The 13,270-nt window shown below is 42.4% G+C and overlaps 1 protein-coding gene across 1 annotated transcript in view; it reads left to right on the top strand.

The window, feature by feature from the left end:
• LOC109636371 (protein bicaudal C homolog 1) overlaps positions 1-13,270 on the top strand; it is a 56,244-nt gene that overhangs the window by 19,673 nt on the left and 23,301 nt on the right. Inside the window, exons 3-6 of the mRNA XM_020098026.2 lie at positions 6,134-6,203; positions 10,324-10,403; positions 11,507-11,665; positions 13,087-13,140. Coding sequence (XP_019953585.1) covers positions 6,134-6,203; positions 10,324-10,403; positions 11,507-11,665; positions 13,087-13,140 — 363 coding nt within the window. The remainder of the gene's footprint in view (positions 1-6,133; positions 6,204-10,323; positions 10,404-11,506; positions 11,666-13,086; positions 13,141-13,270) is intronic.

Genomic DNA, 13,270 nt, shown 5'->3' with positions numbered 1-13,270 from the left:
TCAACTCTTGCCTGTTGTGATTTTTTTTTTTGTCCCTGAAAACTCTAAAATATTGTCACAGTTCAAAGAGCCGGTGGTTAGCAAAGGTTTAATTGTCAATTATGAATTTAGTGCGTAACTGTTTGGGTTGGATTGTGTGTGTGTGTGTGTGTGTGTGTGTGTGTGTGTGTGTGTGTGTGTGTGTGTGTGTGTCAAATACCTTGAAGTTGATGAAAATGGAAATTCCTAGTTGGACTGCTTCCTGCCTGTCCAACACACCCATGCACCACACACACACTGTGAGACTAATAAAGAACACGCGTAGCAACACTCTCCCTCATGTAAGACGGCATTTGCTCATTTCTGACGCACTTGTGTTCTCATGTGAAGCTTTGGGAATGAGACTAAATGTTTATACTAATTTGCTGTGAAAGCACGAAGTAGGCTGTTTTAGTTCAAATTTGCCCTTTTGAAAGATTTGTTTGTGTGACATCCAGCTGTTGCATGTGCTCTTCCCCACATACAACCTGGGCTGCTGATTTCAGTAACACAGAAGTCTTCAGATTGTGGTTAAAGAGCCAAATTTAATTTTGTGTAAAACTATCACTGATGATATTACTCCCTAATATCTGTATTTGGATCAACCCCCAAAAATCCACATCTGTCCGCCTCTTACATGACAAGAGGGACGAGAAGGTTTTGAATCAGAGGACATTAATGGGGATTCAGGGTCTCGTTCTTTATTCAGCTTACTCACTTTACTGATGAGGAATTCTTTAAAAGTAGTTAGTGTGATCACCTGAAAGGATTTCCCCTTGTTTTAATCACATATTTCCTTTTTAGTTTTGTTTCTCACTCAATAGAAACTAGAGGTAAACCCCCGGCCACAAGCAGGAGACCTCGTGATTGTTAGGATGACTCTCCCTCATGAGAGTGTGATTTCTGATACACATGAACTCTAGACTTGGGGAAATTTGACGTTGCCTCAGCAGTGAGAATTAGAGCTCAGTCTGTGACGAAAGCAAGATAAAATGGTCCACCCCCGCATTTTCTCCCCAGTTGCTCTCGTTCCCTCTTACTCAGAGTCTGCTGAACTTCCTCGGGACAGTTTTGTAATAGAGCGCAAACAGTCCGCCCTCTTCATATAGTCAGTTAAAAAGTAAAGAGGAAGGCATGATGAAGTGGGACCACAGGAGGGTGCCACAGCTGGGAAATTAGCCATGTGCACGTCCCTGCAGCTCACTAGCTACATGCCCCTCTTTCTTTTCCATCTGTGTTTGAGTCTCAGATCTGTCTCATGTTTTCCCTCCCGCTCTCTTCTCATTTCTGCTCCTCCCCCCTGCTGTTTTAATGTTATTACATCTTTTCACTCTATCAAACCCCAAGTGTGTCATTGTTATCAGTCTGTTAAACAGGGATTTCTCCACAAATGAAATGCACAATGTGTCAGTGGACTGTTTTTTTGCAGTGAAAGTTTTAGACTGTGAACTATCGCAGCATCAAACCATGACACAGACCAATTAGCTGTTTGGAGAGCTGTGCAGAAATTGAGCCGTGGGACAGCGAGGAGCGGGAAGCTCGGGCTGGTTAAGGCGATAACTGTGCACCGCACCGCAGAAGAGCTCGCAGTGGATTTGAGTTGAGAGACTCCTTTGAACCCCTAAAGTCACTTCATCCCCCTTCCATGGCTCCTTCCCGGGAGTTGTGGTTTGTGTGAATAATGCCAGACATGACATGTAAGTGCCAGCGCACTCTGATCTCAGGCCAGGCGTAATTCATTTCATTTGGTTTTTACATTTGCGCATCTCGCGTTTCTGTGTGTTGAAAGAAAAAAAAAAAAGGATAGAATATTTGGGTGACACAAAATTGTGACATGTTGAAATAACTGGGTCAGTATGAAAGTAGAATGACGCTTGGTAGAGTGCAATAATGCCGCCGAGGCACAAACGTCCCCTTAAATTCAGTCATGCTGCACCAAATTGCACGCAGTCTCTAAAAGGTTTGGTTGGTGATTTGTTTCTGAAAGACTTGTTTATATAATTTGTTGAAATCCTCTTCAGGTCCAGACATCCATCAATGATTAAGTTGTCTGAAAGAAAAAAATCAGGTGTTTGTGGAACTGTAAAACACGACCAATCATTTCATTTAGACTGTTTGAACTGATTGGTTGTTGCCTGAGCTGTGCACGAGTCTTCGGCCGAGGAGGCGTTCTCAAGTTTTGGGGGCGTAGCCTTGACGAGAGGGCCACTGGGAGGGGGTGGGATGTATCTGCCTGCTCTTGCTAAAGCTTTTCCTGGGCTACCAACCCTGGATTCAAATATCCCAATTTTTTTCATTAAGATCCATGAATAATTCTCATGGAAATAATAACAGAAAATCTTGCAAAGTGGAAATAAAATCCTGGATCCACACAAAAATATAATTTCTGTTTTGATCCAGGCCCTACTCTTCCACCAAGTTTCATGAAAATTTACATAATCCTGCTGACAACAAACCAAAAATCTTGGACAGGGGCAAAAATCCTAGGAGGAGTGTTGATGCGGAGGAGAAATCTTCTGCAGATGTTGTAATTTGAGTTGCTCGTCTATAACCATATGTTGGTATTAGACCTGAGGTGTAATGGGGCTTTACCTGCAAGTTAGCACTCGGATTGTTAACATGAACTCAGTTATGACTGAGTCTCAGGGGGTTGGTTCAGTCGAAACTGACCGCTTTCAGCTCTTTTGTTCCCTCAGTCGGTCTTTACACCCCCCAACATCCCTCGGTCCCCCCCCCCTTCCAGTCACACACACATGCACACGCACACATTCCAGCTGAATAAACAGCTGCACCATTGCAGCGCGGCCCAGGAAACATACCTCCGCCATGCTGATTGCTGCTTTAGAGGTACATACAGAGTCACGTGTGTTCGACACATGTGCCGTCTTTCAGGACTTCACTGTTTGGTTTCACCCACACGCCTGCGTGCACCAGCTGCAAACCTCTTAAGAGCCAATCATCACATCAAGGTCGTGCCATGGAACTGATCAGAACCGTCGTCATTTATGTATTTATTCATTTCAGCGTGGGTGGGGCGGCAGAGAGGAACACTAAATGCGTAGGTAACTTAATTTGCACAAATATCTTGACCCATTTGAGAGGTATTTGCTCGCTCCTTCGTAAAAATAAACGCCGTCCGCCCTTTAAAATGGTGTGTGGTCTGGTAGAAATTAGTCCCATCTGCAGGACGCTGCCAAAAACAGCAACACTGGACAGGAAACAGGTCTCTCCGAACAAAGCCCTTTAAGAGAAACAGTTGATGAGGCATAGGCCATATAGTTTGATAATTTTAGGAAAGTATGATTGGAGTCACCTGATATTTTGCTGATTTTATCATAAGCGTTTCCTGGGTTTGTATGATGTTAAATGTTTTTGCACGGTGGGTAAATAAAAACAGTAAGTTCAATAATGACATATTTATTTGGATCTCTGTGTAATGACATGTTCACTTCTGTAATTCCAACAACCTCTCAGTCGCAGTCATGTTTTATTTCTTTCACTTTTAATCCTTTTTCCAAGAGACTGATTTTTAAGAACAAAAGCCAAAGAAAGCAAATAGTTGGAGGCAACTTATCACGGAGAACAGAATGTTTTAATGTTGTTTGTGGCACATCCAGCTGTTGGTGTGAACTTGTGACTTCAGTTGATGAAGAAAAAGTGTTTTGGGGTATTTGTTGATTATTGTCTATCCCCACATAAAATCTTCCAAACCATGTTGAGATGGTAGATTTCTAAACCCTGTAACACGGAAATCATCAGAAGTTGATTTGACAGCTGAAATTCATTACGTGTAAAAGTGAGTGAGGAGAATGATGATGATGGTGCAGCAGCAGGTTTCTAGTCAGAGGATGTTGGGGGGGATGCTTGGCTTTCGTCACTTAAATGATACAATAGAAGAAGAATTTACAAAATTAGCCAAGATCATCAGAAAGGAATTCTCCTTTATTTCCACAGCACAGAATGATAATCTCATTTTTGTTATTTTGATTCAAACTGGAATCAAACATCACAATCAGGACACGTCATAAGAAGTAAGGATGTTTCTGTCTTTAGGTAATAATGATAACAACCAAAGGAATTCAGTGACGAGCCAAGAGCTTAAGAGAAAAACACTTGTTTTTTTGAGCAACTTAAGAATCTCTTTTCTAATTTGTTGTTCTTAGAGAATAATTCATGGATCTTATTTTAGAAAAATCAATTGAGTTTAAGGAACTGAAGTATTTGCAATTTGGTGCAGATCCAATTAAAGATCTTGTAGATTTAGAAGTGGTTTCATTAGGGGACTGTTGGGCCTTTGGTGTATAAAACAAATTCAGCAAAGTTTGTGTTATTTTTTTTAAAGAAATCTTAAGCTCAACTAAAACCAGGAAAGTCTAAGTAAAGAAATCTCTCATGATTTCCTCGGGCAGATGGTTCCTGAGCCTCCAGGCCTCGACTGCAACTGCCCCTGCCACTTTTTATAGGATTTCACAGAAAATCATTGAGGCTTGAAAGGGCTTCCAGTCGACCATCATGGACTGTGAGTCGGTAGCTGTCGAGCAAAGAGCAGAGCTGTCTCAGTGTTTTACAGGTGTGTGAGTCTGGCAGTGGACGCTGTCAGGTTTTGTTTTAAATGATGCCAAACAGACTGTGCTACTTCCACAACAGCATATGGAGGAATTTAAGCACTTCCCTTTTTGATTTGTGCACCAGTTCCTCTCGGTGTACAGGCTGGTGGTTTTTTTGTATATTTTTGGCAAGGAACAAGAGTGGACATAATTCAAACATATTTGTAAAAAAAAAACATTTGAAAGCTGCTGCAGCAGTGTTAATAAAACAAATATATAATCTTTGTAAGGAGCACTTACGGCTCTTAATGCACCTCCTCTCACATTTGAGTTACACTACAGGGCTTATTGCATTAATGCACGGGACCACCAAGGAATATGAAGTGGTAGCTGCTGTTCATGTAATGGTCGAGGGAGTCCTCAGGTGCACGATCACGTGGCTTTGAGAACTTTTGAGAGCTTTTAAGAAATTCACATTTTCTCTAGCGTGAGAGCACAAACCCCTGTGAAGTACTAAAACAAACAAAAGACCACAGGACCTTTGCGAAAACAAGGATAGTGCACATTGAGGACATTATGAGAGACGCCCTCCCTCCTTTTGTAAGGTTTGATGATTTTTCCTCTTTTATTTTCTTCCCCCCCTCATATTTTTTTCAAGGGGTTTGTTTGCGGATTTGCAGCTAGAAAACAAAGCGGTGTGAGTTTTCCTCTCGGTTGAAATAAGAAGCAGGAGATCCGGGGAAAGACTTGTCCTGATTGGGTCGTTGACAGCATCTTCACTGGCACCTTACTCGCTTCTCACCAGCAGCGGTTTGCTTTTTTTCACGTCAGTACATATGCTCCTGGTTACGATGACTAGACTTGTCAAAAGGCTCTCATGTAAATTGCTGTTGGCATTTTTCACATGTTCCGAAGCCAAGTGTACTCCTCTGACTTCTCCGTGTTCCATAACGTATGAAGAAGTTTCTCTGTGCCATTTTAGCGTCCTGCCCCACTTTTCATCATGTAAGGCTTTTCTTTGTTGTTGCTCGCTGCTAATAACTTGTTTCATATGTTCTCTAAAGTCAACAGAATTAATGTTTGCTAGCACGGGAGAATCAGTGAATAGTTTCCCACACTTCATGCAAAGCCAAAGCCACATTAAGGCGCTGGAGAAAAAATCTACAAATTCCAATATAATACTGACGAGAGCCCAGTGGTTACCAGGGTTTTGTTACTGGTATTAAAGCATGGAACTGGAATTGCACTCTGTAGAATGCATACATCCGCAACAGTCCCCCAATGAAACCACATTTAAATCCACTAGAACTGGATTGTTATTTGGATCTGCACCAAATTCCACATACTCATAAACATCATCAAACATCAGTCCCCTAAATACCAGATCAAAAAAAAAAATTTAAAAAATCAAGATCCATTTCTGGATTTCTTTTTCCTGGGAAATCTGTTAAATGTAAAAATGTCCGAACCCTAATGTCTGTTATTCTTCAGAATCAACATGTATGTTTCTTTGCTTGTTTTTAACACGTGTGTTGAGCTAACATCCGTCCTCCTTCACTCTGTTCCAGATCATGGATGAGACCCAAACGCAGATAGCCTGGCCGTCCAAACTGAAAATTGGAGCCAAGTCCAAAAAAGGTAACTTTTTAAAATCCCTACAAATGAGCTCTGTTGTCATCATGTTAGATTTCACAACTTTCCTTGAACATATCACTTCAGCATCTTTCACTAATGCTCACAATTAATTTGTAAGACGGCAACAAGACCAGCAACTTGACTCAACGTGTGAATGTTAAGTGTTCAGCACAGGTTAATGATTACAGATCACAGATCAGTGTTGTTTTAACCAGACATATGTTCTCAGGAATGTCCCTGGTATGTCTTTGTTAATAAGTCAACGGAGAAGATGAAAGCTTGCATGTTTTCTGTTTCTCACAAGCAAAATTTTCATCTACACTGAGGAATTTGTGTTTTTTTTTTTTTTTTGGCGGAGGAGTTGTATTGACTCTCACACATTTATTGGTTGTTCCTGCTCTCTCCAATAACAAAAAAACCCTGGTTATTTAAAGCTTTTCCGCGAAGGGGTGAGGCGGGGTTTAAGACGAGGGGGGTGTGCAGTTGTGCCCACTTTGTTGTTCTCAGGAGGATTGCGAGTGTGCGTCCTCCAGCCAGATGTGGAATCCAATGTCATTATGTAACTTCCTCACTCACTCGCTCTCTGTGCAGGAAATAAAGTTGACGTGGCTGCATCAGAATCTCAGATATTTGTCTCTCTAAATACTTAATCAAACTGCAAGTCCTGGCAACCCCCTCACACACACAATCATTCATTTGATCCAAGTATTATTCCATTCACAAAACTTGCCTCCAGCACCACCTGGGAAGGATGTTCTGTTTACGAAGTGAGAATATTAAAAATTCGGACCCATAATTGGGAGCATGTCCGAATATTTTTTTTTCTGTGTTACATAAGCGGAGAGGAGGAGTGTTGGATAATCACCTTGTTGTCTTATGAGACATATGAGTGTTTCAACTGAGACTGAGAGTCGCAGGTTCTGATCTCCGTCATGGCAACAACATTCACAGAATCACTTTCTCTTTAATGGAAAAGCACAATGTTTGACTTGTTGTTGCAAAGTTGAGCTGAGTTGCAAAAAAATTGTAAACTTTGATCTGAAGATCGTGTCAATTGCTGAACACTCCTCTGAAATAGCCAACATGCAATGTATGAAAGAATAACACCAGTTCAGTAAAACCGAGCAGCCCATTTCAAACAGGCTCTAGTTCTATTCAAATTAGGACAACTGAAGATGTATCAGGGGTTAAAACCTCTCAGAGGCCTCCAGGAAAATGATGATCCACATTCCTGTCTCCCCTCATCATATAACACAGGATGTGACAACACGAAACCCACTCTGCCCTTAAAATAGCGGATGATATAGCTGATGAAGTAGTTGTCCTGATCCAAAGTCGCCTCGTTTTCCTGGAATTCTGCGTCAGTGTTGTCTTTCATGTCCCGTCTGGAACCAGTTACACTTGGCAGGACAGCAGCTGATGTGATGGGGATTTGACTGTTTGTAACCTCTGCCCATGCTGGGCCGAACTCCATCAAAATGCCAGCGCCGCTTTTTCATTTATCACCTGCAGCTAGCTATGGCTGCCACCTGCATTAGTGTGATAAGGGCTGTTGTTAGCCTCTGGGGCAGGACGTCATCAGGACACTGTTGGTGATTTAAGCAGCCATATCACTCACGTACGAGACGAGTTCTGTGTCGCAACTTCTGGACTGTCATTCTGTTTTTAAGCACGTTTTAATCCTAAAAGTTTAATGTGTAATATTTCTATGCAGTAGATATTTTAATACTACTCCCTGCTCCCTGCCATTTGACTGTTTCAACATTTCCGCAGATGTTTTGAATGAGAAACTCCAAACCAAAAGGACTTAATTCCCTTCATTTGTGTGGTATTCTTCGAACGTGGTCCCGAGCTGGAAAAATGCTTCGGCTCTGCCAGTACAGAGCTGCAGGTCAAAAGGTTTTTTCTCTGTCAAGTGAAACTGTGCGATTGAAAACACTCACTGTACAGCTGCAAGCCTGCTCTTGTTTGTGTTTGACTTTATATGTGTTGCCTGTGCCAAATTAAGACTGAAGGTGTTCATTTTTTATTCCACAATCAATCATCCCAAAAAAAAATAAAGCATACAGCACACAGCTTCAAAAATACGGGGGTGTTCTGCATCACGACTGCAACACTCGTTCAGTCTGTCTAATGATTGCCAGATGTGCTGCACAGGTTAGACGCTGGAAGAATCATACTCCCTCCAATGGTCACACGAGGCGCCACAGGAGGAAGTGTAAAATATTTCTATTGTTCACGGCGGCGGCTCAATGATGGGAAAGTTTCCTGGAACTGGTGTTGAGGCCGCGACGCATCTCTGACCGCTCTCACTGCTCTTTTCCTTTTTGTGTTGTTTACCTGTCTCAGTCTGCAGCTTGACTCTTTAGTTCTGACCCCTCAAATCGTCTTGGAGCGGTTGTTACTCCCCACGACGCGGCGTGTCTTCAAAGTGTGTTGAAATGGCCTGACCCTCGTGACACTCTTAACAAGATCAGTGCTTGTTTGCTGGCACTCAGTGGTTTTCATGGTTCCCAGGGCCCATTAAACAGAGCGCTGAAGCTTCTTCTGATACTTCAGAGCAACAGAATTCTTCACTCAGGCCCTGAGCCAGGTTCTGCTGCTCTGGACTGTGGACATTCTCTCAGCTTGTGTTATTTCAGCTTCATGGAAAAGCTTGTCTGGTGTGGAATGGTATGACATCGTACAAGTAGAGAGCAAGCATATTTTAACTCCAATTTAACAAGGAGGTAATCTGTACCTTCTTCCAACAATCCAATCACGCTTTTCACTTTGGAAGAGTGAAAGTTGCCAAAAAGATAATAATAACAATAGCTGTGCCTATAAATTATCCAAAGATGTGCAAATACAAGATAAAAAAAGATAAAAATTCATGGCTCTTGATGGAAATAGACATGTTTACAAGACTGATGTTTATGAGTGTGCGCTATTTCGTGCAGATCAAAATGAAAACCCTTATCTGGCATTAAAATTTAAAAATAGTTTCATGAGGGGACTGTTGGGCCTTGGAGGAAAGTTGTTGAGGATTTTTTCACATGCAAACCTCTGCAGAAATGTAAACATGCATAACCAAGGGGTTCTCCAAGGTCCCGGTGACTTTGTAAAAATAAATCTGATCCAGTGGGTCCTGTCTGACGGCTATACTGTAAATCTGATGTGTGTGTGTGGGGAGGGGTATTCCTGGAACAAGGCTTACTTGACTTCCTGCTGCTCAGTACAATTAAGACAGGGGCGACGGGCCGTGGGTATGTAGTATGTATTAGTATGTGTGTGTGTGCCCGCATGTTCACATTTTGCTCCCCCTGGGGTCCTGCATGTGCCGGAGCCAGATGTGCATTAGCTCTCAACACTTTAGGTATGCAGTGTTTGTTATTGTTGTGTTTTTTTTCTAAGCAAACTGTTTTAAAGCTGAATAATTCTGTGGAGGCAAAGTTTTCTCAAGCGATTAGCTGCGTAATTGTGCAGTTTTTCTCTGCGTGCACTCCGTGAATTCACAAAGGACATAGGGATGTCGCAGTGTCTGCTGCGGCCTGGTATCATAACGTCTTGAATTTGCAGGAACAACTTTGGTTTTGTGTGTGTCAGCTGAGAGCACACAGACACACTGACTCCTCTGCAACTACGTCTGCAGAATCAGTGACTGTGTATTTTCTGAATGACAGAATGAGGTTTGGGAAAATGTCGTGATAAACATCGAATGATTGCGTCTGTCTCTTATTGAGGCTAAATTGAAGCAGAACAATTATCTTCAGCTCATGGTGTTTCTATGGAGCTTGACTGACTCAGGGATTGTATGAATATACTTCCACTCATCTGCCTGCACCCCCCTCCCTCCCCGTGCCGTGTGGTTACTCGCCGATTTAAATGAGACCCGGCAGATATCAAAGCACCAATTACTGCTGCAGAGCTTTTCTCTGACACGCCGTAATTTGTTGATAAATGCTGACTGCTGTGTCGCGTTTGGTTAAATGGGTTTAACTTGTGTCCCACTTTCACATTCTATCTGCCATTCATCACCACTGACAGACTCACTCACACTGAACTGTTTGAACATGCACACGTATTAAGCACCAGCTCTGTCCCTCCCATATTTAATGTCTTCTTTTCCTCTCTCTCCCTGTAGATCCTCACATCAAGGTTTGCGGGAAGAGGGAGAATGTGAGGGAAGCCAAAGATAGAATCATGTCAGTCCTCGACACAAAGGTGCAGTACACTTCTTTATCACAGTGAAAGTAGACTTCATGTTTATGTGTGCACTTCTCTCCCTGTCTCCACAGTTTCTCACACTTTGTTGCTTTCAAGCTGGACTGAATGTTTTTCACCTCCTTTCTCTTTTTGTCCAAGTGACAGATCGCACACAGCAGCGCGGTGCAACTTGGCACCAATTTAGCCAGATACTCACATCCCCAGCTTGCCTTGGATTGCAGTGTGTGCATGCGGGCTTCCGTTGTCATGGCAACACAAGAAATCACCTATACAGTCTATGAAAATCACCCACCTGGGCGTCTGCACCGTAGCACCCCCTGGGGGCAGGCAGTCATCCTTGCACTTTTGGAACAGCCACACACCAAAGGAGCAACACATGATTGGCTTTGTTTGCAGCGTTTCATGTGGTTTTGTCACGAAGAGACTGTTCAGTCTGGCAATCAAGTTATTTGATATTTTGACTTTATTTTTAGTGCGCTTCATATTTAGTTGCTTGTTTGCTTCATTTCTAAACAACTGCAGCATGTGAGAGTGTTTAAAGGACAGGAAATTGTGAGTTTTGGATCTCATGGCTATTTAGAAGATGCAAATGCAGGACTGGACTTTCAGTGAAGCGGCAATTATAATCAGAGAAGCGGGGTTGCAAACCAGAGAGTGCATTTGGCCTTGGTTCGCCTTGTTTTTACACGTATAAAAGTAACTCGGCCATAAAAACAGACAAATTGGATTTGAACCGAGATGGCGGGTACTGAAAAGGATTTTTATAAACTGTCAGTGGAGATATTAGACACACTTTCCTGCCTCGGGGACACAATGGACTGCCCTGTATAGTAATACCAGATGCCTGCACACACAAGTTATTTTGTGGAGACGGTTAAAGCGATACAGCAATATCTTTCACAAATAAATACAGTGAAGGATATCTATGGGATGAAGTTCAATATTTGGTCAGACACTGTTTTTTGTTTTTTTTTAAATTGCCATGTTTGTGCCAGTCTCATACAGCAACATACACCTTATATTCACAATTCACTCACAAATCCATCGTGGAGTGTTATCGATCTTCATTTCCCCCCATCCCTGTCTTTTGTGCCCATTAGAGTAACAGGGTGACGCTGAAGATGGACGTCTCCCACACAGAGCACTCCCACGTTATCGGCAAAGGCGGCAACAATATCAAGAGGGTGATGGAGGAGACGGGCTGCCACATCCATTTCCCAGACTCCAACAGGAACAACCAGACAGAGAAAAGCAACCAGGTGAGACGAGCTGCAGACATGGATTTATACAGTGCAGCCACACAGAGTCTATTACGAGTGTAGCGAGATGTTTCCTGCTGAGTTTGCCTCATTGAATATTTAATCTAATGAACCACAACAATGCATCATGATTATGTTTTCAATTAAAGAGTGTTGCGTTCTTCTGTCTCGACGTATCTGTCATCATCTCTCTGAAACAGGTTTTCTTCATAGCTTCGGGTGTTGGTTTTTCCACTCTGGAAAGTGTATTGACTCTCTAGTCCGTTCACTAAGTGTCACAGGGTCTCAGACTGGACAGGTTGCAGAGCGTTGGTCGACTGGGTTGTTTAGTTTGGCCGACCCAGAGGAAGCCAGCGTGTTTTGGCTGGACTCGCTAGAAGAGCAGTAGGATCCTGCTGTAATTACCATCAAAGTTTAGTACGAGTGTTTGAGGAGAGCTCGCTGCCAGGGACGGCATCAGATATGTATCTTTGCCGGGTGCTGTACAGTGCACCTGTGTATGAAAGTACTGACAGGTTCCTTTTTTTACTTTATCGATTTTGACCTCATCTCCGTAGGTTTTGCATAGTGTGCACACCATTAGACATCTCAGAGCATCTCACAGACAGTCAAACCGTCTGCAGTCTTAGTTGATGATGCAAGTACAGACTGAAAAGTAGCAAGAGACTCCTGTTTTAGACCTAAGAGCCCCTAATCAGCATCTATTCAAAAGCTTTTTCACTGCGGCAGAAAGCTTCTTAACAAGCACAGTGATGCTAATAAGCAAATATAGACAATGGTGAAAATCAATGAAGTGGCAGTAGCTGAAACACACCAGAAAGACAGCATGATTTAACTAAACCACAAATATTAAAATACAAACATTGTAAATAATGATCTTACCTTTGTTCTTAGCATCCGCAATATAAAGAAAAATAAATAATAGCGATGTATAGTTTACATTGGCGAACCCACTAAGAGCAAAAGCTCCTGTTCTCAGTTTCATTTCTTTTTCAACAAGGGCTCCTCAAAAGCAGGTTTTGATTTAACCAGGAGCAGAAACACTGGAGCAGCTTTTGGTTTGTTCCACGTCGATAAACGGATAAACGGATCCCTATGAGAGAGGAGAAAGAAAAAGGGAGGACAAATCTGGCAAGACTCTATGTAATCCTGTTTTTTTGACCCTCTCATCTTGGTGGTTTTCTTCAAGAGAAGATCACTTAAATTGTGAAGGTCATTTACTGATCATGATGTTAGAGTCACGGTATTAGTGATGTGGTTCACGAATATAAAACATTAAGTTTAAGTTGACAGGAAACCTTTGCCTGTTGTTTGTCCCAGATTTTCCTCTTAACACTGAAATCGAGCGCAAGTATATGCAGTCATGTGAGCCGGGCGAACTGGCTAACGGATTTACATTTGTTGCTTTTTATTGTGAACAGGTGTCCATCGCAGGACAGCCAGGAGGAGTGGAGGCGGCTCGAATGAAAATAAGGGTAAGTTGGAAGTCGGCCACGTTGGTCCTGAAGTCTAAAGTTTTGAGTATCATTCATTTCCTGCCCTGCAGGCTTGTAAGTTTGTAGTTTTGACCTTCATTCAACAGGGCGATAGCAGTCCAAGAGAAGA

The sequence above is a fragment of the Paralichthys olivaceus genome, chromosome 14 (assembly GCF_024713975.1).
Source record: "Paralichthys olivaceus isolate ysfri-2021 chromosome 14, ASM2471397v2, whole genome shotgun sequence".
In the NCBI taxonomy this organism is placed as follows: domain Eukaryota; kingdom Metazoa; phylum Chordata; class Actinopteri; order Pleuronectiformes; family Paralichthyidae; genus Paralichthys; species Paralichthys olivaceus.
The sequence above is the reverse complement of the archived record's forward strand: the minus strand, read 5'-3'. Positions and strand labels throughout refer to the sequence as shown.